We start from the raw sequence: 22,592 nt of genomic DNA, 5'->3' as shown, positions 1-22,592 counted from the left end.
ATTATTCACTCTATGCAGGTAGAACGTTGCCTAACCTAATTTCTATGCATCCGACTCCAAGGGTCCTTTCATTGGAAACATAAAATGCTTTTGCTTATAGCCTTGTTATTCTGCTCAGTTCTGAGGCCCCGTACACACGACCGAGGAACTCGACGTGCCAAACACATCCAGTTCCTCGGCGAGTTCAGTGTGGAAGCCGCCGTGGAGCTCGGCGGGCCGACTTTCCTCATTGAACAACGAGGAAAAAGAGAACATGTTCTCTTTTCGGCCCGACGAGTTCCTCGACAGGTTCCTCGCTGAAAAGTGTACACACGACCGAGTTTCTCGGCAGAATCCAGCTCTGACCGAGTTTCTGGCTGAATTCTGCCGAGAAACTCGGTCGCGTGTACAGGGTCTCAGTTTATCCAAGAGTATTGAAGCACTGAACACACTTTGGGTGGTTTATTAAAAGTGGAAAAAAACTGGCAGTGCTACTGACAGCAACCAATCAATCCTGCTCTGTTCTCATAGTGCTGCATAAAGAACAGGAGCTGTAGGTGGCCAGATAGCAAAAATAGTAATTTTCAATCCATGTTATACTTTAGCTGGAAAGATTTAAGATTAAAACAAAGTAATACTTCTTCTTCTTTAAGCCAAGAGAGGCAATCAATTCCCTAACAGTTACATTATGATCTTGGTTCAGTGAGCTACTTGTTTGGTTTCTCCATAAAATTAAGTTTGGGCTAGCATGGTCCACACAATTACTTTTTGTTCCAGAAGGCTGTGTATCTGCTGTGTATCTGCTGTGTATCCAGTAATAAAGTTCAGCATCTTATGCTGCATATAGTAATGTATGCTGGGTTCTACTCACATCCCTTATGCGGCTGGAAAGAAATCTAGTCGGTCATGTGGTATATTAGCCAATCAGGGAGCTCATTGTATTTTTATCAACGAGTACAGGACGCTGCCCTGACTGGCCAAGATGAAGAGGAGGGTGGATAACGTCATAAGCTTCATTTGGGGCAATCAGGGAATGCCTTCTATTAATTGATGAATAGCTGAAATACCACAAGACGGACTCAGTTTCTTTCTGGCCACACAAGGGAAGTGATCAGAGCCTTCTGCAATAATGAACAATCATTTGGACCACGTTGGGTCTACATTTTTCTAGAGAAACCAAACATGAAGTTCTGGTTTAAAGCTGAACTCCAGGCATGATCTTAAAGGCAAAACTAAAAAAAAAAAAACATGTCATACTTTCCTGTTCTGTGCAGTGGTTTTGCACAGAACAGTCTTAATCGTTCTCTTTTAGGAGGGCCCTGCTGGAGCTCCTGACCCCTCTCTCCTGCCCCCAGAGCAAACTGCTTGCTGTGGGGGCACCCAAGTAGGCTTGCTTTCGGCTTGGCCCCACCCCCTTCTCTCTCCTCATCGGCTGTGACTGACAGCCAATGGTTCATGCTGCTGCTCAGCCAACTAGGAGGGAGAGTCTCCAGAGAGCTGACGCTCTCGTGCACATTGCTGAATCGCAATGGGGCTCAGGTAAGTATTAGGGGGCTGCAGCACACATAAGATTTTTTACCTTCATACATAGAATGCATAATGGTAAAAAACCTTGAGCCTTTAGAACCACTTTAATTGCATAAATATATTGGTGCAACTTGGGCCAATGTAATTGTGCATATTTCATACCCAAGGGGCCACTGTGGATGCTGAAAATCACTGTAATAGGCAGTGCTTCTACAGTGATTGTCATGTCTTCTGAGTCCTGTGGCAGAGGGTTGCTTGCATCGCCCGCTGCCATTCACAGAATACCTTGTATGTTTTCAGTGAATTCAGGGCATTCTCTTATCCAATCGGAGAACGCCTTGCAAAAATACAATGGTGAATGGTTGCAGTGCATAGCAAGTAACCCACTGTGGCCTGCGTGCAGAAGTTTTGCCACACAGCACAGGGCCCAGAAGATAGCGGTGATCACTGTAGTAGCGCCAAATACTGCAGCAATTTTTAGCTTCTAAAACGTTCCACCAGGTAAGCAACTTGTATACTTACGTTGGTCAAGGCTGGACCAGTGTATTAAATTAGAATCATACCTGGAGTTTATTTCAGCTCATACTTGGCATGCTACAGATTGTTATAAATAGTCTAAAAACTGACCAAAACGTTTAATGTTGCTATACAAAATACAAATGTAACAGTAATTTGAAAATCACCACAATATCAACTGAATAAAACACAGATTATCACTGGGAAGGGGGCAATATTTGTCTATAAAAAGTTAAAATGTAGAAAAAATATAAAATATGTCTGTTATATAAACTGGTCACTTAGTGACACAGACACAACTCTATCGCAATACCCTGAGAAAACTTTTAGTATAAAAAATTGCAAAATATACAAAAATAAGTTTGCTTGTAAAAAAGGAAATACTGGGTCAATAGCCAACACTACAGTTAAAAGATACAAAAATAAATAACTTGAAACAGTATCAATATTTTAATTGTTAGCTTCAGTGAAGCTTCTAGAATATTTGGCATGGTGATTTAACAGGGCTTTCAAAACTACAGCAGGCAAACTGTGCTCTTGTACATGAAAATCCACACGTTACTTGTAGAATATTGTTAGTCCATTGTATCACGTCTTCTTCCTTCCTATTACTGCCAAGTATCTAAATGGAAAAGATGATAAAGAGTTAACTACAAGTCAGCTGTAAAGAGCAACTAATGCAACCTAAGAAAACAAAGATACAGTTTAGATTAGGAAAAGGAAGGAATTATACAAAAGTACTTAAAACAGGAACTTTACCCATAACAACTTGATAAAAAAATAATATTCTTTAGCAAGGAACATACATTCCACATTAAAGTGGGGGTTCACTCACAAATTTTTTTTTTAACATGACATTCAGCCGAGTTGTCAGAATGACAATTGGCTTTTTTTTTTTTTCAGTGCAGCACATACCGTATTTTCACCGCCGCTTCCGGGTATGAAATGTGCGGGACTGGGCGTTCCTAAGTGATTGACATGCTTCCGACCGGCGCATACATCGCATCACTAGTTGCCGAAAGAAGCCGATTGTCGGTGCGCAGGCGCCGTATAGAGCCGACTCGCAGTCCGGCTTCTTTCGGCAACTCGTGACGCGCTGTATGCGCCGGTCGGAAGGATGTCAATCACTTAGGAACGCCCAGTCCCGCACATTACATACCCGGAAGCGGCGGTGAAAATACGGTATGTGCTGCACTAAAAAAAATAAAAATAAAACAGGCGATTGTCATTCTGACAACTCGGCTGAATGTCATGGTAAAATTTTTTTTTGGGTGTACCCCCGCTTTAATAACTATGCCACCAAAATTAGTGTGTGCTGTAAATTGCCTCCAGCATTGTTCCTGTTTCTTCCTTCTGGAGGCTTCCATAGGCCCAGAGCCCCTTGCAAACAGCAAGCGGAACTAAGCCCATCGATTTAAGGGTTTCAGGATTGCTAATTGTCAAGGACCAATCTGAAGTGATCTAGCGGGACTCTTCTGACTAAAGTTCCACTTTAGCCCTGGTTCACACTGATGAGATTTGGGAAAACGCACAAGATTTGCGGTGTTTTCCTGCATCGCATCACACTGCTTTTCAATCACACAGGCCCAGATTCACGTAGAGTGGCGCATCTTTTGGCTAGCGTAGCGCATCTCATATGCGCTACGCCGACGTAAAACAGAGGCAAGACCAGTATTCACAAAGCACTTGCTCCGTAAGTTGCGGCGGCATATCATAAATTGGCCGGCGTAAGCCCGCCTAATTCAAAGTAGCAAGGAAGTGGGCGTGATGTATTAAGATGAAGCATGACCCCATGTAAACGAAGGGCCGAACGAACGGCGCATGCACGTGCATGCTCAGAATCATGTCGAATTGACGCCCTAGATACGACGGCTCAATGGCAACGACGTGAACGTAACCTACGCCCAGCCCCATTCACGTACGACATACGTAAAATCCGACGTCTGTTCCGTCGTCCATACCTTTGCATTGGCTGCGCCTCCTATTTGGTGGTTTATCTTTACGCCGGACGTACGCCTTACGTAAACGGCGTATACTCATGCGACGGGCGCGAGTACGTTCGTGAATCGGCGTATCTCGGTCATTTGCATATTCGACGCGTAAATCAATGGAAGCACCCCTTGCGGCCAGCGTAAATATGCGCCCAAGATACGACGGCGTAGGAGACTTACGTCGGTCGGAGCCAAAATTCAGGCATATCTTATTTCAAGCATCAGGCGCATAGATACGACGGCGCATCAGGGAACTTACACGGCGTATCTGTAGATAAGTCGGCGTAAGTCTTTGTGAATCCGGGCCACAGTGTCCATGCAATCTGCTGTGGGTGTAAATGTTAGATTAACGACACCCCGAAGCAGAACGCAAAACACAGTGCGATTGCCAGAATGATGTGATGTTATGTGATTCAGGTACAGGGGGGAAAAAAGGGTCCTGCACCATTTTGGTATGTATGGCTCAAAGTCGCACCGCACAGACAGCGGTGTGATTCCTATGTGAATCACATATGGTGTTTTCCACACTCCAGTGTGAACCTAGGCTAAATCCATCAATTTAACAGTTTCAAGAAACAGTTACAACTATCTTTCAACCAAATTGTGAAAAAAAAATGGTGTCAAAACTGATCACAGCAGCACCATGGCAGTTGAAGATCAACAGAGGCCAAGACGGCAGCTACCTTGGCTGAAAACGATAGGAGGGTTTAGTTGCACTTTAAGGCCTCATTCACACCATGATGCAGAGACATCAGTTTTTTTGCACGCGGTCTGCAAGGGCACAAGAAAAAACTATTGTTCTCTATGTGCTCTGTTCACACCACAACATTGGAAAAAACCTGACATGACAACATTTGGAAGAGGGGGGGGGGGGGGGGGGGAGATTAGTCAAGGGCTACTCCAATTGGTGTCCTTGATCGCAGTGGTGGTTAGGACTATTTCGGTACCCAAACATAAAGCGGAAAATTATTTATAAGAAATATAACAATTTATTACAAAGAAACATAAAACAAATGTAAAGGTCACAAAAATTACATATTGATCACCTTTATATAACTATCACATTAGATTTAAAATCACTGGACATCTCCACAGGTAAGAAGAGGTATTATTGATGTAAAAAATGACAAGTATCGCAGCCAATCCTGCTTCTTCAGGAGGCGTCAATCAAATCATCTAGGGAGAAATATAATCTCATAGTTACAGTATCAAATTATTATTTAATTTTTTTTTATTGTAGCAAGGCTACTAGTAATACAATTGCTTAGGACAGGGTTTGACAAATTTGCTTGTAATCTAGGAGCCAGCTAAAAAAGTTAGGAGCCAGAAAACGCACCCCGTCCCGACGAGCTTGCACGCAGAAGCGAACACATATGTGAGCAGCGCCCGCATATGTAAACAGTGTTCAAACCACACATGTGAGGTATCGCCGCGATTGGTAGAGCGAGAGCAATAATTCTAGCCCTAGACCTCCTCTGTAACTCAAAACATGCAACATGCTTGTAAGACCGCTGCGCAAATACGGCGTGACAGAAAGTATTGCAACGATCGCCATTTTATTCTCTAGGGTGTTAGGATAAAAAATATATATAATGTTTGGGGGTTCTAATTAGAGGGAAGAAGATGGCAGTGAAAATAGTGAAAAATTGTGAAAAATGACATTAGAATTGCTGTTTAACTTGTAATGCTTAACTTGTAATACCAACGGCCACCACCAGATGGCGCCAGCTCACATCTGGTGGTAATAACTTGTAATACCAACGGCTCACCACCAGATGGGGCCAGCTTCCAAGCCAAGTCGCCAGGACACTATTTCTAGTCGCCATGGCTACCTGGCGCCCGGGATTTGTCGAGCCCTGGCTTAGGAGTATATTAGAACGGTCGGCGTGACTCACCAAAGTTGGCCACTTGGGCAGTGTGTGGCATCCACACTGGAGAGACGCATGTGGTGGCGGACATGCGTCTCGCCAGTATGAGGCGGACTCTCTACATTCGAGTGTCCTGCGCGTGCGTCGTTTGTTAACCGCGCATGCGCAATTGGACCGACAGACCCGATGGTATTCTGCGTTTAGCCGTAACTACTCTGACGTTGTTCTGGGTTGGAGGATACAAAAGGCTATCACTTGAGCGCCTTTTGTGATGACAGCTGACACCCGGGATCTTCACCCATTCCTCCACAGCTAAGTAAATACTTAATAATTTGAAATCTTGATCGCAGTTATCATTTTCTCCACCCTCTCCTCTGCCCATGGTGTGACTGGCACTGCCCTCCCCTTTGGGGAGCACGGCCTGTCCTAGTTGTGGCCGGGAATGGGAGCCCTTTCACAGGTACACTCCACTACCATGCTATCATGCTCTAAATTATTGTTTTAGATCAAATTACCTGGGTCTCTATCTCCATGCATTCTGAGTTGATGCTTGATTGCATAACCAGCGTGACCCTAGTTCTGTGGATATCATCTCTTGGATTTAATTATTTTCCGGTCCCATCCCGGGTGTCGTATATCTTTTTATAACTACATAAGTGGGTGGGTAGTATTACAAATTTAGCCTCTGTACATCACCTTCCCGTGGGCACCACTTTAGAGCACACTTTTCGGATTTCTATTAATCACTCACCGGTGTTGTCATTTTTTCCCCATCTATCTTTTTTTCTCCCCCCCACTTTTTTATTTTCCTTTGTTTCCTCCCCTCAATCTGGTCCCTCATTCTCGTCCCTCCCTTTTCGTTGTCTCCCTCCCCTTCCCCACTTATCTTTTCCCACGCCCCTCTTCACCCTTCCTCCCCATTACTTTTTTCCTCTTGCTCATTCCCCTCCCTTTCCCCACTCCCCCCCTTCCTCTCCTTTTTCTCCCCTTTCCCTCCCTTCCCTCACTGACCCACCTTCCTCTTCTCTCTTCCTATATCTGTGCATTGGCTTCTTGTATGTGTCCACATTTTTCACTTGATGTCTATCTGAATTTATGTTATATAAGTTTATAACAGTCCGTCTAAACATCCTCCCATGTTCGCCCCTGGGGGGATCACCCTGTTTGGGTGTCTCAATGGATGCCACACACTGCCCAAGTGGCCAACTTTGTTGAGTCACGCCGACCATTCTAATATACGTCTAAGTAATTGTATTACCAGTAGCCTTGCTACAATTAAAAAAAAGTAATGTTTTGATACTGTAACTATGAGATTATATTTTTCCCTAGATAATTTGATTGACGCCTCCTGAAGAAGCGGCATTGGCTGCGAAAATTGTTGAGGACTACGTCAATTTTTACATCAATAATGTCTCTACTTACCTGTGGAGATGTCCAATTATTTTAAATCTCATGTGATAGTTATATAACGGTGATCAATATGTCATTGTTGTGACCTATATATTTTTTGTATGTTTCTTTGTAATAAATTGTTATATTTTTTATAAATAATTTTCCACTTTATGTTTGGGTACCGAGATAGTCCTAACCACCACTGGCGATCAAGGACACCAATTGGAGTAGCCCTTGACTAATCTCCTCCCTCCTCTTCCAATAATTCATTATAGGATGATGGTACCCACCCCTACACATTTTTCTATTATATCAAGGCAATCCCTTTCAATGACATCAACATTGGTATGAATAGGGCACATAACTGATGCGCATTAAAACTGATGTGAAACTGATGTCAGTTTTCCCATCAGTTCCCATTCGTTTTCATGCACGTATGGTGTGAACTAAAGCCCAACTAAGGCCCCTTTCACATTGACGGACCGTTCGTCCGTTTATTACAAGTCCGTTTACGGACTTGTAATGCATCCCTATGGGATCGCGTCCGTTAGCGGATGGAGCATCCGCTAACGTCCGCAACCATCCTCGTCCGTCGGGATCCGTTTTTTCGGACGGAAGAAAACCCTATTTTTCTTCCGTCCGGCGGAACGGATCGGATGAAGACGGACAGACGGTCCGCTCCGTGTGAAAGAGGCCTAAAAGCGAAACTAAACTCTGCAATACTAAACTCCCCTCCATTGATGTGATGTCCACAGCTTCCCTATCTGACATCTTCGACCCTGTCTTCTACAGAGCTCTGAATCTTTGGCTAGCTCTGCTAGCCCACCTTGAATGATGTAATTTCCATGTGCAAGTACAGAAATGTAGTACAACAAAAGTGTAGCACTGAGGTAATCCAAGAATGTACACTGAGCTTCACATGTGCAGCTCAGTGTACATTCCGCAAAGGCTTCCAGGTAAAAAGCTTTCATTGCAGGATTAAAAACCTTCTAGCTCCAATTTTTTTAGACAAAGTTCCACTTTCATTTTTAATTTAAATCATCACAATACATTCCAGGAACATCAAACCAATATGTGAATAAAGCCTAAGGCTCTCTCCCCATTGTAGCGCTGTGGTAGAGTATAATAGCATTCTGAATGGCACCTCACTGCACATTCCCAACACTGATACTCCCCGAGTCTTTCTCTTATTTTGGCTTGCATCATTTGAATGGGCGTAACACAATGGAGTTGATTTACTAAAACTGGAGGCGAATATAAAATCTAGTGCAGCTCTGCATAGAAAACCAATCAGCTTTCAGGATTGTTTTTTTGTCAAAGCGTAACTACTTCAATACCGGTCACTTTTACCCCCTCCCTGTCCAGGGCAATTTGAATGACAATTGCATGCTGCAATGCTGTACCTAAATCAAAATTTTGAGACAGATAGAGCTTTCTTTTGGTGGTATTTAAAGCGGAGGTTCACCCAAATAACATCTATATCAGATACTTCTAACATGTACAATTGGCATTTTTTTTTTAAGGCTGCACATACCGTATTTTCCGGCGTATAAGATGACTTTCTGGATGCAAAAACATGCATCCAAAGTCGGGGGTCGTCTTATGCGCCGGGTACGGTCTCAGTACTCACTTTTTTTTTCCAGCGGTGACAGTCTCCCATGCTGCGAGCGCGAATGATTTCAAAGCCGCGCCTTCTCTTCAGAGTGTTCTGTGATAGGAGGAACACAAATCTTCCCAGCAGCGCCTCTGTTCTGTGTTCCTCCTATCACAGATGCCTTCTCATCCTCGGACGAGATGAGAAGACGTCCGTGATAGGCGGAAAACAGAACAGAGGCGCTGCTGGGAAAATTTGTGTTCCTCCGATCACAGAACACTCTGAAGAGAAGGCGCGGCTTTCAAATCATTGATGCTCGCGCTCGCAGCATGGAGACTGTCACAGCTGGAAAAAAAAGTGAGTGTTTGCGGTCAGGCACAGTGGGGGCAAGTGATGGGGTATTACTTCTTCTTACCACCAATGTAACTTGATTATCATACAGATCGCTCATGTAAAGCACCTTCCCAGCACTTACCACCAATGTAATATGGTTATCCCACTATCCACCAATGTAATATGGTTATCCCATTATCCACCAATGTAACCAACTAGGTTATTCTACAAAGTACCCTTGTCAGGGGGGGCATTCCTTCTCCTAAACATGGGCAAGTGATGGCACAGAGAAGGGCAAGTGATGACACAGTGAGAGGCAAGTGAGGGGCAAGTGAAGGCAATGTGGGGGCATGTAATGTAATGGCACAGTGAGGAATGTAATGTAATGGCACAGTGAGGAATGTAATGTAATGGCACAGTGAGATTTGAAAAAGCCTGTTTCTGTCAGCGGTTCTGGCTACCCCTCAGCTTCCAGAAAGACTAGTAAGAAGGGGGTAGTCTTATACAGTGAGTATATCCCAAAATCAACATTTTTCCTGGAAAATTAGGGGGTCGTCTTATACGCCCAGTTGTCTTATACGCCGGAAAATACGGTACCTTATAATCTATATTTGCAATCCGGCTTCCGGGTACTTCTCCCGCGGGAGTAGGCGTTTCCAAGCAATGTAATCTGGGAGTTTGCCCAGATGATTAATGTCTATCAGAAAATGTTCCCCCCCCCGGCGGATAAGGCCCCGCCCCCCGTATTGCGGGAGAAGTACCCGGAAGCCGGATTGCAAATATAGATTATAAGGTATGTGCAGCCAAAAAAAAAAATGGCAATTGTACATGTTAGAAGTATAAAGAATTTAGTCTGATATAGATGTTATTTGGGTGAACCTCCGCGTTAATCACAACTGAGTTTTTTGTTAAACAAATAAAAAAGCCCAAAATTTTGAAAGAAACAAGTTCCTCTTTTTCTCTGTTATAAAACTTTGTAAAAAAGTAATGTCTTTATCATACATCACGGGACACAGAGCCTTAATTAATTAATGGGTTATGTAGTCACCACAGGTGATTGGACACTGGTTAACCCAATTAAAATTGAGTTCCTCCCCTACATGGAGAGTGCCTCAGTTTTTTCGCCAGTGTTTAACCACTTTAAGACTGAGCCTGTTTTTCAGATTTGGTGTTTACAAGTTAAAACACGTTTTTTTTTGCTAGAAAATTACTTGGAACCCCCAAACATTCGCGCAAGCTAGTCTTATTTATTTTACTTGATTTTATTGATTTTAAAAGTGTTTTTGAAAAAAAAAAGAAAAAAAGTGGGTCACTTTTATTCCTATTAAAAGGAATGTAAACATCCCTTATAATAGAAAAAAAGCATGACAGGTCCTCTTAAATATAAGATCTGGGATCAAAAAGACCTCAGATCTCATTATTGGACTTAAAAAAATAAAATAAAAAGAGTTGTCATTTGAAAAACTGGCAACAAAAAAAATGTCCCTTTAAGACGTATGGGCGAAAGTGATGTTTTGACGTCGCTTCCGCCCTGCAGTGATATGGATATGGATGAGGGCCATCTTCCCCTCACTTGTCTCCACACACAGCAAGGGATATGACCGCATCTGCCCCTGCCGCTGCTGACGGTTCCGGTAAGCAGCGGAGGGCAACGGCCCCTCTCCCGATAAAAGTGATCTTGCGGCGAACCTGCCGCAGAGACCACTTTTATCTTGTAGAGGACCGCCCGCTGAAGAAGAGGATACTGGGGTTATGGTAGCTAGCTGCTACCAAAACAACGGTATACCTCTTCAAAGTCATCACATAAAACTGCGGCGAGCACTCCGTAAGTGGTTAAGGTGGTTGATCACGTTCAACATGTGCTAAGATGAAAAATTCTCTTTTGATGGTCTGGCTGCGGAGACCTAGGAGCTATAACCGGATCCATTCCCCAGGCCAATATCAAAAGCCTAAGATGGGTGGTACCCGGGCCTTGTGTAAAGAAGAAACAAGGTTTGCCTGTAATTCCTCTCTGCGGGGCTCTGGGATCCAGACTTTGGTGTACTAATACATCTGTGGCACGAAAAGTTTCTGGCAGAGTCTTCTACAGGTCCAGGTATGAGGTTTCTCTAATGGAACCCTTGATAAACCTGAAGGTTGGCACAACTTGCCCGCCGTGATGGGTGAAAGCTGGAACTTCTTTTAGTAGCTTTTCCTGCGGCGTGGATAAGGTAAGAGGAGGATATCTTATTTTGTATTATCTTCTGTGAGTAGGATGTCTTTTCCTGGTTTTCACCATTGGAGGGAGTAAGTGCATACCTGGTGTATTCTTACAAAGCCTTCCAGGAACAAGCTCAGTGAAGTCGGCCTAATAAAAATGCCACTAACCTCCTCTGCTGCAGGCTCTGCCACAAAACGCATACAGGGGTCCACCAATGATGCCCCAGTAATCTCTCTCCCTTCTCTTCATCGCCCTGGGCGCCGCCATGACAGTGGCGCGTGCGCACACTTTATGCTGTCTAATGGGCAGATGGAGAGGGGGGCCGTGGTTGCGCGTGCCTGTGTGCGGAAACGGCACACCTGTGTTCAGGCGCCAAGAGCCTGATTGAACCAGGCAAACCAAGACTCCTGCTCGGCATCAGGTTGTGCAGTGAGCTAATATATGTGTATTGTAAGACTATAACACAACAGTGATTGCATTTTTTTGTGGATAGTACCTTTGCTTACAGTAAGGACTATGTCCCCGAGAAAAGGTGCAAGGGCTGGTAAAGAGGCATCAGAAGATCCCCGCTTATAGCTAAGAAATCTGAGCTTGCCTGCAGTTTACCATCCCCCTCTGTCAGCATGATAGCAGCCTCACAGGATGAGCCCCTGTCTGGTTTTGCAGCTTCTCCTATGGCAACTCTTGTATACGTCACTGAGGACGCTTTAAAAGTTGCTTTGGATGGCCTAGAATAAAGGATTGCTACTATTATCGCAACCTCCTTGAAAGATAGCAGAAAACAGGGTAGATCCCCTTCATCTGCTCTGGCTCTCTCATCCGATGAGCCTTCTGAGGGTGAAAATCCCTCTCTGGAGATGAGGATCATGTGCAGTCTGAAGACTCAGAGGATGAGAGGATTCCTGCTACCTCTCAGTCTCTAAAAATGAAGGTGCAATATTATGCAGAGTTGGTGCATGCCACTTACAAATTGCCTCCTGTGGAAGCTTTGTTTCCTCTTTTGGGATCTCGGAAAATTCCTGCAGGCTGCATGCTCCTTTCCAGTTCATCCCTTGCTGGATAAACTGATGTATGATGACTGGGTTCACCCAGATAAACTGTTTCTCCTCCTAAACAGTTTTCCCTCCTTTATCCTATGGAGGAAGGTTTCACAAAAAAATGGGGGGTACCTGCTATAGATGCAGCTATTCTTTGTGCAAACAAAAGCCTGACCTGTCCTATAGACAATGCTCAGGGTTTTAAGGATCCAACTGATAAAAAGCTGGAGTCCCTATTAAAAGCCTCCTCGTCCATGGCTGGGGCTGTAGTACAACCTGCAGTTGCAGCCATTGGTGTTTATCAGTTCCTCAAGGAACAAATGAAGCAGATGATTAACCTCCTCCCTACAGAGGAGATTGAGGTTTATGAGGACCTTCTTAAGGCCTTGTGTTTTGCGGTTGATGTGATTATGGACTCTGTTCAGCAAGCATCCTGCTTGAATCTCCTGCAGGGACACATGCGCAGATCCTTTGGTTAAAACATTGGGAGGCCAAGGTTTCTTGCAAAAGATACTTGGCAACGGTTTGGGGATGACCTGGAAATATACATCCAAAAGTTTTCCGGAGGCAAGTCTACTCTGTTGCCGGTTAAAAAGAAGAGTAAACGTCCTTCATTTAAGCATTCTCTTTTCTCCAGCCCCTGGAACCTCATTCTCCAGGCAGTGGCGACGGCCTCCCCAGTCTAACACTAGGGGAGAGGCCCACAGCCAAACCCAAGGGCAGAAAAGGACTTGGGGTCCAAAGCCTAAGCAGAACCCCAAAACTTCCCTATAAAAGGATGCCCCCGTTCGGCCGAGTGGGGGGAAGGCTGCTGCAATTTGCAAACGCCTGGCGGAACAACTGAGTCCAGGAGAATGGTCTCTACACCCCGACATATGTCAGAAATTGGATACCCCAGATGTGGACCTGTTGGCTCCCCGATTCAACGCAAAGCTGGACAAGGGTCAGATGCCCAGACAATCTTATGGGATCGTTATTCTCAGATCATGCGCACTTTCCAGTTCCGTTTCTCCCACGATTCCTTCAGAGAGTCAAGAGGGAAAGAAAGCCGGTGATTTTGATCACCCCGGCTTGGCCCAGGAGACCCTGGTACGTAGAAATCGTAAGGATGGCAGTAGGTAGACCTTGGGTTCTCCCACTACGCTTGGACCTACTATCGCAGGGTCAAATATTCCATCCTGCCTTACAAAGTCTAAATTGACGGTTTGGCTGTTGAGACCCACATTCTGAAACGTGGGCTCTCAGGTTCAGTCCTATCCACTCTGGTTAATGCTAGGAAGCCGGCCTCCAGGCTCATCTGCTACAGAATCTGGAAGGTATATGTTTCCTGGTGTGATCCTTGAAGGGGGCATCCTGGGAAGTATGCCATCAATAGGATTCTTGCCCTTCTTCAGTTGAACTTAAAGGGGTTGTAAAGGTAAACATTTTTTTCCCTAAATAGCTTCCTTTACCTTAGTACAGTCCTCCTTCATATACCTCATCCTTAGATTTTGCTTTTAAATGTCCTTATTTCTGAGAAATCCTCACTTCCTGTTCTTCTGTCAGTAACTACATACAGTAATGCGACACTTTCTCCCTGGTGTGGAGAAAGTCTCTCGAGGATGGAGGGGACGAGCAGGAGGGTCAGGACGCTATCTACTTTGCATATAGAGAAAGGAGCTGTGTGTTAGTGGGCGTCCTGACACTCCTGCTCGCCCGCTCCCACCTCAAGAGGCTTCCTCCACACCAGGGAGAAAGTGTCGCTTTACTGTGTGTAGTTACAAACAGAAGAACAGGAAGTGAAGAATTCTCAGAAGAAATAAGGACATTTATAAACAAAATCGAAGGATGAGGTAAGTGAAGGAGGACTGCACTAAGGTAAAGGAATCTATTTAGGGATTTTTTTTTTACCTTTACAACCCCTTTAAATATGAAGTTGGCCTTGAGCACTATCAAGGGCCTCTCATTCCCAAGTCTGGGCCTTGTTTAGGGAGGACTGCGCTTGAATCTGCCGGTTAAGTCTCCCGTGTGCCCATGGGATTTGAGTTTGGTATTATCTGTTTTAGAGAAGCTACCTTTTAAACCATTACACCATGGTTCTTAAGTCTTTTTGACAAAGAAACAGTTTTTTCTTGTAGCCATATCCTCGTCAAGGAGGGTATCGGAATTGGCGGCTTTCTGTAAAGAACCGTATATGATTATTCATGATGACAGGGTGGTGCTGCGTCCTCACCAGACTATTTTACCTAAAGTGGTTTCAGCATTTCATCTGAATCAAGATATAGTCCTAGCGTCTTTTTTTCCAGATCAGCAGTCTGCGGAGGAAGGTCTACACTGTATAGATGTTGTAGACCTGTGAGAGTTTATCTGCAAGCTACAGCTCAGATACGAAAGACTGATTGTCTGTTTATTCTGCCAGGGCCCAGGGAAGGGCCAAGCAGCATCAAAATCTACTATTGAGGATTGGATTCGACAAGTCATTATTCAGGCCTATGGTTAGAAATGAAGATTCCTCTTTTTCAGGTGAAGGGGTACTCGGCTAAAGCAGTTGGTGCTTCATGGGCAGTGCATCACCAGGCCTCCATGGCTCAGATCTGTAAGGCTGCTACTTGGTCTTTGGTCCATACATGTACTAAGTTCTACCAGGTAGATGTGAGAGGGTATGAGGATGCCGCCTTTGGGTGTAGTGTGCTGCAGGGAGCAGTATAGATCCTCTGGCCCGATGGCGGTCTTATTTCTGATCTGTGTCTCCCTCCCCTCAATTTTAGCATTGCTATGGGACATCCCATTAAGTAATTAAAGGGGTTGTAAAGGAATTTTTTTTTTTTCATAATAAGCATCCTTTACCTGCAGACATTCCTCTTTTCACTTCCTCATTGTTCGTTTTTGCTCAGACTTTGCTCTATTTCTTCTCTGTTCTGTTGACTTCCTGCTTGTCTGATTTTACTGACCACCGTGAAGGGAGGCTTTACTGCGGTGGTCAGTAACGTGCTCACCCCCTCCTGGGAACTACATTTGTGTGGCAGGACGCTCTCTACGTGTTAGAGACTTCAAGTAGGTGTGAATTACTGGGCGTGCCGCAATACATACTGTGAAATGTAGTTCTTACATGAACGAGCGATGCAAACCAGGAAGTGAATGAGAGAACAGAAACTAGAATGCCGGAGGTGATATAGATGAAGGAATTTAATAGGTATTTGTACCACTTGTTTTTTAACAGAATCATTACACTATTCTGTCTGTCTACCTTGCAGACATTAATTTTAGGCAAAAAAATGTTTTCCTTTACAACCCCTTTAAGGCTCTGTGTCCCGTGATGTATGATCAAGAAAAGGATTTTACAGGTAAGCTGTTATAAAAAATCCTATTTCTTCTCCTTCAATAATGTGCGCCGATAAGGCTGCACTGAAGGGCACTGATGAGAAGTCACTAATATGCAGCACTGATGGGTGGCATTGATGTGCTCTGATAGGTGGCACTGATGGACTGCACTGATGAGGAGACACTGACAGGCATCACTGATGGGCACTGGTGAGCACCACTGATTATCAGTGCAGATCCCTGCTTATTGGCTCTCCTCTACTCACGAGCTGCCGATAACTGGCACTTCCTATTTACACTGTGATCAGACACAGCTGATAACATGGTAAACAGCCTACGTTATAGGCACTTTATCGTGATCTGAGATGCAGTGTGTCCGAGCGACACACCACACCACCGATTGCCACGTTCAGGGGCATGCATGAGTGGCATGCTGTAAAGAACGTCATATGACGCCCAGTCACAACAATTAAACCACAACCGGGCCCTTCATTTTGCTATAGGCCGGGCGGGATGTGGTTAATTAAACAAGTTGAAGTTAGAAGCTGTCAGGACAACAATTTTATGAAAAAAAGATTACAGTGCCATTAAGTACTGTATTTATATGGATGATTTTTGGAAAATATATTGTTTAGCGTCACTTTAAGCTGAAGAAGCAGAAGGAAACACTCACATTTTCAGCCTTGTGACAAGCATCAGAGCAGCATTTTGCCCAGAAGAGGTACTCATTTCAATCCTTCTAATACTCCTCATTTATCTATCTAATACTTGACTTCAAGTCTCCTTTAACTGCTTTCTGCCAACTTTGGCAGCTAGTAGAAAACACTGAAAAATGTTAATGTGTGTGCCTCTCTTCAATACTGTGATTGTCAGATACAATCACAGTATTAAAAATTAATGCATTACAAAAAAAACACCTTAATACATGTTTGTCCATGTGTTAGCCTATACAATATACAGCACAAGATTTTAATTAACCACTTGCTGACCGTGCTATAGCCAAAAGACGGCTACAGCATGGTTGTTTAGTTCTGGGAGGGCATCCATAGACGTCCTCCCAGAACCCCACCCCCTGCACTGCACATCAAGCACACTCCATGACCGCTGTGTCCTTTGGACACAGCTGATCAGATCAAGGTAAACAGACAATCACAGCAGCCCTTTACCTTGTGATCAGCTGTGTCTTATTACATGTGAACAGACTTGCCGGTTATCGGCAGTCCTTTCCTCCCATACTGTGTCTGTGGGAAGAAAAGAGAGAGTCGTTAACTCGGCAAGCCTGTCAGTACATTGTTTATACTGATAATCAGGGCTCCGATCATTAGTGACCTGATAATCAATGCAGCCCCATTGAAGGACCCTCTGTCTTCCTTCACCTATATTACAAGCTATCACCTTTATTACTGACTAGTTACATTAACTTATGTGTCGGCATTCTTTCATTCCACCCTGCCTAGATACTCATAAGGCCTCATTGAAGTCACGCAATTAGACTCAAACACCCTTCACCCTCAAAATTAACTTTTTCGCTAACTTATCTGTAGCCTTAATAAAGGCTTGTAGCGTTGTCATTTTTTTTTTAATGTGTACACTTACCTGTCTTCAGCCGCACTTCCGGGTCTTCTTCCTTGCGGGGAGTGGGCGCGTCGCTCCTTTTCCCCGACGGGGAGCTCTGCGCAATGTCTCCTGGGAGTGAGTGTTGATCCTCCCAAAAGACGATTGACGTGCGGGTCAAGTGCGTCATCGCCTTCCGAAAATATCCGACTGGGACTCGGCTCTTTATGGCGCTATACGGCGCCTGCCGTGTAGAGCTGACTGCTCAGGCGCCGTAAAATGCCGAGTCCCCCTCGGATATTTTCGGAAGGCAATGACGCGCTTTACCCGCACGTCAATCGTCTCCTCGTCGTCTTAGGAACGCCTACTCCCCGGGGGAGCGAGAACCCGGAAGCCAGGTGAAAACGACGAAAAAACTTAAGTACAGCCCAAAAAATATATAAAATCCAGCATACTGTTGATGTCAGCAGTATGCTGGATATAACAGTCTATAGATATTTTAGGGTGAACCCCCGCTTTAAGGAATGGTATAAGAATATATACAATTTACAACAAGGTAAATAACAGGCACACCTACCCATAGTTTAGTACCAATCAAGGACAGGCTCTCTTAGATGGGTGTGTTTAGTGAGCCCAAACATATTTTCCAGTTATGAGCATTTCTACTTCATATATGTCATCCCAATTATTGCTTAATAATGCAGAACGGTTTCATTCTTACAGTAAACATGTTGTGCAAATGTTCTGGCTGTATTTCTGTGGTTAAAGCAACTTTCTCATTTCTCTTATGCAAGCTTCTATCTGAAAACATTAACTGAACATAAAAAGGGTACTCTACACTTACTTTCCCATTATTATGTAATAAATAGCCAATCAGTGGCCATCAGTGCAGCCTTTCAGTGGCCATCAGTGCCACCTATTATTACCTCCTTATCAGTGCCCATCAGTGCATCTTCATCAGGGCACATCAGTGAAGAAGAAAAAAAAATATTTGAAAAATGTGTTTGGCAAAAAAAAAAAAAAAAAAAACAGTGGCGAATAAATACCACCATAAGAAAGTTCTATCTGTCTCCAAAAAAATATAAAAAATTCCATATGGGTACAGTGTTACATAACCGCACAATTGGCATTCAAAGTGCAACAGTACTGAAAGCTGAAAATTGGCCTGGGCAGGAAGGAGGTGAAAGTGCCCAGTAATGAAGTGGTTAAAATAGTTTCATACAGGCAAATTAGTTATGAGCTATTGTTGCATTAACTGATGCATACAGATGTTGTTAACTTTGGCCTAGCTATCTAGGGTTTAAAGATCTCTGGCTATGAAATGGTTCAACTGATCACATTCACAAAATCTTAACAAAAAAAAACATTTTAAAAGACCACTGTTTTCATTAGTTTGTAGAATGCATTGAATAACTGATACAGTATTTAAACATTACTTACTCCATGACCAGCCACCAGCCATCATGGTGGAAGTGTACGAATATGGATTTGGCACGCCATTCTGACTTGACGTTGAGGATGGAGCACTGTAATTGTATGGCACAGCAGCACCAAAAGGACCAGAGGCTGGATACCCCTGTGGTTGAACCTGGCCCATGTAGTTTGAGTAAGAAGCTAACATTGGATATGCAGATGCTTGGTTATAAAGATTAGTATTCTGTGCATCATAAGGTACTCCAGGAAATGCTTGAGTGCCAGGCTGATACCATAAGTATGGGGAGTGCTGCCAGGGATTAGATGATCCTGGATAAGGTGGATATAAGCTATTCACAGATGTCGCTGACTGATTGCTCCACCCATTAAGATTAGTTTGGGCCTGCTGCCCATTCAGAGAAGTATTGGTATCTTGCTTTTCTTCACCAGAAGGGTTTTCTTGACAACTTTCTATGGGTCTGATGTCTGGTTTATTCAAATCAGTAACATCCTTTATTTCGGAAGGTTTGGCTAAAACAGTTTCCATTTCAGTTGAGGTTTCATCATGTGTTTTTCCAGAAGGAATATCAGATAGTTTGTTGATTTTATGATCTGAAATGGTGGCCTTGAGAGATTCTGAGTATTTTCTGTCTGTTTGGTTCTGGTCATTCTTAGATTTAGAAGCAGAACAAATATCATCAGTGGATACTGAGGTTCTTGGAGAAAGGTTGGATAAAGAAGACATGCTTACTTTATTTGGTGATAGGCTATGCTGTGATGGTGACCTGGTTTTAGTGTTCTTCTGAATGCTTTTAGTGATCTCTGTGGAACTAACAGTGTCCTTTTCCCTACATTTAGGACTTGCTTTGATATCATTCTTTACAGTGCCATTCATACTATGTTTTTTCACAGGGCTTTGAGACCCACTCCTCTGTGAAACATTCATATCAAAAGGTGGGCCCATTCTGGAAAAACAAACAAAAAATAATTTTACATTATTTTCATTTTACTTATTAGTAGGGTGAGTTGCTTGAGCTCAAGCTATTCAGGATGAAATAATAGTGACACTTATTGTTATATACCAAATATCAAAATTAATAGTGGCTTCTTAAAGATGCCACTTTTAAGATCATCCATACTAACCTTGAACTTTGGTGCATCGACATTTACAGTACAGGAGGACGTGATGGTTTGTGGCCAACAGTACTTTAGATAAAAATCTTGGGCTCCTATCACACCTCAGCGAAAAAAAGAGATTTTTAATACAGCTTACCTGTAAAATCTTTTTCTTGGAGTACATCACGGGACACAGAGCGGCATTCATTACTATATGGGTTATATGGAGTACCTTCAGGTGTAGACACTGGCAATCTTCAAACAGGAAATGCCCCTCCCTATATAACCCCCTCCCATAGGAGGAGTACCTCAGTTTTGTAGCAAGCAGTATGCCTCCCAAAATGGTCCTCAAAAAGAGGGGTGGGAGCTCTGTGTCCCGTGATGTACTCCAAGAAAAAGATTTTACAGGTAAGCTGTATTAAAAATCTCTTTTTCTTTATCGTTACATCACGGGACACAGAGCGGCATTCATTACTATATGGGATGTCCCAAAGCAATGCTTACAATGAGGGGAGGGAGAACATCTCCAAGACAAAAGGATTTAATTTAGAGATATACTCAAATCATAATAAATCCAACTTATTTGAGAAAAATAATCTTAAATTTTAAATTTAACTCAAAAAAAGAGGAGCCCCCGGGATCCGAGGGTCTCAAACTGCAGCTTGCAGCACTGCCTGCCCGAAGGCAGTATCAGTATTCCTTCTTACGTCCAACTTGTAGAATTTTGTGAATGTGTGGACAGAAGACCAGGTTGCCGCCTTGCAAACTTGAGCCATAGAGATCTGGTGGTGTGCTGCCCAGGAGGCGCCCATGGCTCTAGTAGAATGAGCCTTTAATGATACTGGAGGAGGCAACCCTTTCAAGCCGTAGGCCTGAGTGATTAATTGCTTGATCCACCTAGAAATGGTGGACTTTGCAGCTGCCTGCCCCTTCTTGGGCCCATCCGGTAGAATAAACAGCACATCTGTTTTTCGGATCTTCTCTGTAGCTTTAAGATAGGCCTTCATGGCCCTGACAATATCCAAGGTATGCAGCAACCCTTCCTTTCTGGAAGTAGGTTTAGGGAAGAAGGATGGTAATACCAAATCCTGGTTCAAATGAAAACTGGATATGACCTTCGGTAGGAAGGAAGGATGAGGGCGGAGAACGACCTTGTCCTTATGAAATATAAGATATGGTTCCTTACAGGATAAGGCTGCCAGTTCCGAAACTCTTCTTGCGGAAACTATGGCAACCAAAAATACCAACTTCCTTGTCAGTAGAACCAAAGGAACTTCAGCCAACGGCTCAAACGGTTGTTTCTGTAAACTTGACAGGACAAGATTTAAATCCCACGGACAAAGCGGGGATTTAACTGGAGGTTTAATACGTAAGACCCCTTGAAGGAAGGTCTTAACCAGCGAGTGGGTGGCCAGCGGCCGCTGAAACCACACTGACAGAGCAGAAATCTGTCCTTTGATTGTGCTTAATGCCAATCCTTTATCCACTCCTAGCTGGAGAAAACTTAAAACTCTATCAATGGTGAATTTGCGAGGAAGCCATAGCTTGGACTCACACCAGCCTACATAGGCCTTCCAGACCCTGTGATAAATCACCCTAGAGACCGGTTTCCTGGCTCTGATTAGGGTAGAGATTACCTTCTGAGACAGACCTCTACCCCTGAGAATCAAGGATTCAGCTTCCAGGCCGTCAAATTTAGATGCCGTAAGGCAGGGTGGAGGATCGGACCTTGCGATAGCAGGTCTGGCCTTAGAGGCAGAGTCCAAGGGTTTCCCACTACCATCCTTAGGATTAGTGAGTACCATGCCCTTCTGGGCCATGCTGGAGCTACCAGGATGACTGGTATGCGCTCCACCCTGATCCTGCGCAGCAGGCGGGGTAGTAACTGGAGCGGGGGAAACGCATAAAGAAGTTTGAACTGATGCCAAGGGCAAACCAGAGCATCGGTTCCGCAGGCCATCAGATCCCTTGACCGGGACATGAACCTGTCTAGCTTCTTGTTGAGTCTCGATGCCATGATATCCACGTCCGGCACTCCCCATCTTTGGCAGAGTGCTTGAAAGACCTGTGGATGCAGAGACCATTCCCCCGGCCATAGAGTCTGGCGGCTTAAGAAGTCCGCCTGAAAGTTGTCCACTCCGGGAATGTATATTGCCGATATGCAGGGCACATGAGCCTCTGCCCATAGGAGAATCAAGCTCACTTCTCTCTGAGCGGCCTGACTCCTGGTTCCCCCTTGGTGATTTATGTATGCCACTGCCGTGGCATTGTCTGATTGAATTCTCACCGGGAACCCCTGCAATTTCGACGTCCAAGCCCTGAGGGCTAGTCGAACAGCTCTGAGCTCCAAGATGTTGATGGGTAACAGCTTCTCTGGCTTTGCCCAAATACCTTGGCGAGTGGAACCCTCCACAATTGCTCCCCAGCCCGTCAGGCTGGCGTCTGTGGTCACTATCTTCCAAGCCACTGGGCTGAAAGACTTTCCCTTCAGTAGGTTCTGAGGGTCTAACCACCAACACAGACTTTGCCGGATTCTTGATGAGAGTGGCAACGGGATATCCAAGGCCTGTGGCCTTCTGCTCCATGCTGACAGGATGGCTGCCTGCAGGATGCGAGTGTGGCTCTGGGCGTATGGCACCGCCTCGAAGGTAGCCACCATCTTGCCTAGTAGTCTCATACATAGGCGAATAGTCGGTTCTTTCTTGCTTAGAACCAGTAGGATTAACACCTTGATGGCTTCGACCTTCCTCAGAGGTAGGAACACTCTTTGTT

The 22,592-nt window shown here is 44.3% G+C and overlaps 1 protein-coding gene across 1 annotated transcript; it reads right to left on the bottom strand.

The window, feature by feature from the left end:
* Positions 1-1,200: 1,200 nt before the first annotated feature.
* LOC120914972 lies at positions 1,201-19,684 on the bottom strand. The gene is made up of 2 exons (XM_040325347.1): positions 18,732-19,684; positions 1,201-2,644 (listed from the first exon to the last, which is right to left on the bottom strand). Exons 1-2 carry the CDS (start codon positions 19,666-19,668, stop codon positions 2,631-2,633), a joined length of 951 nt encoding a protein of 316 aa, XP_040181281.1. The 5' UTR covers positions 19,669-19,684; the 3' UTR covers positions 1,201-2,630.
* Positions 19,685-22,592: the final 2,908 nt, after the last annotated feature.

The sequence above is a fragment of the Rana temporaria genome, chromosome 1, assembly GCF_905171775.1.
Source record: "Rana temporaria chromosome 1, aRanTem1.1, whole genome shotgun sequence".
In the NCBI taxonomy this organism is placed as follows: Eukaryota; Metazoa; Chordata; class Amphibia; order Anura; family Ranidae; genus Rana; species Rana temporaria.
The sequence above is the reverse complement of the archived record's forward strand: the minus strand, read 5'-3'. Positions and strand labels throughout refer to the sequence as shown.

Excerpts from the sequence above, each read along its gene's own strand:
- LOC120914972 (XM_040325347.1), bottom strand. The coding sequence starts at position 19,668 with ATGGGCCCACCTTTTGATATGAATGTTTCACAGAGGAGTGGGTCTCAA.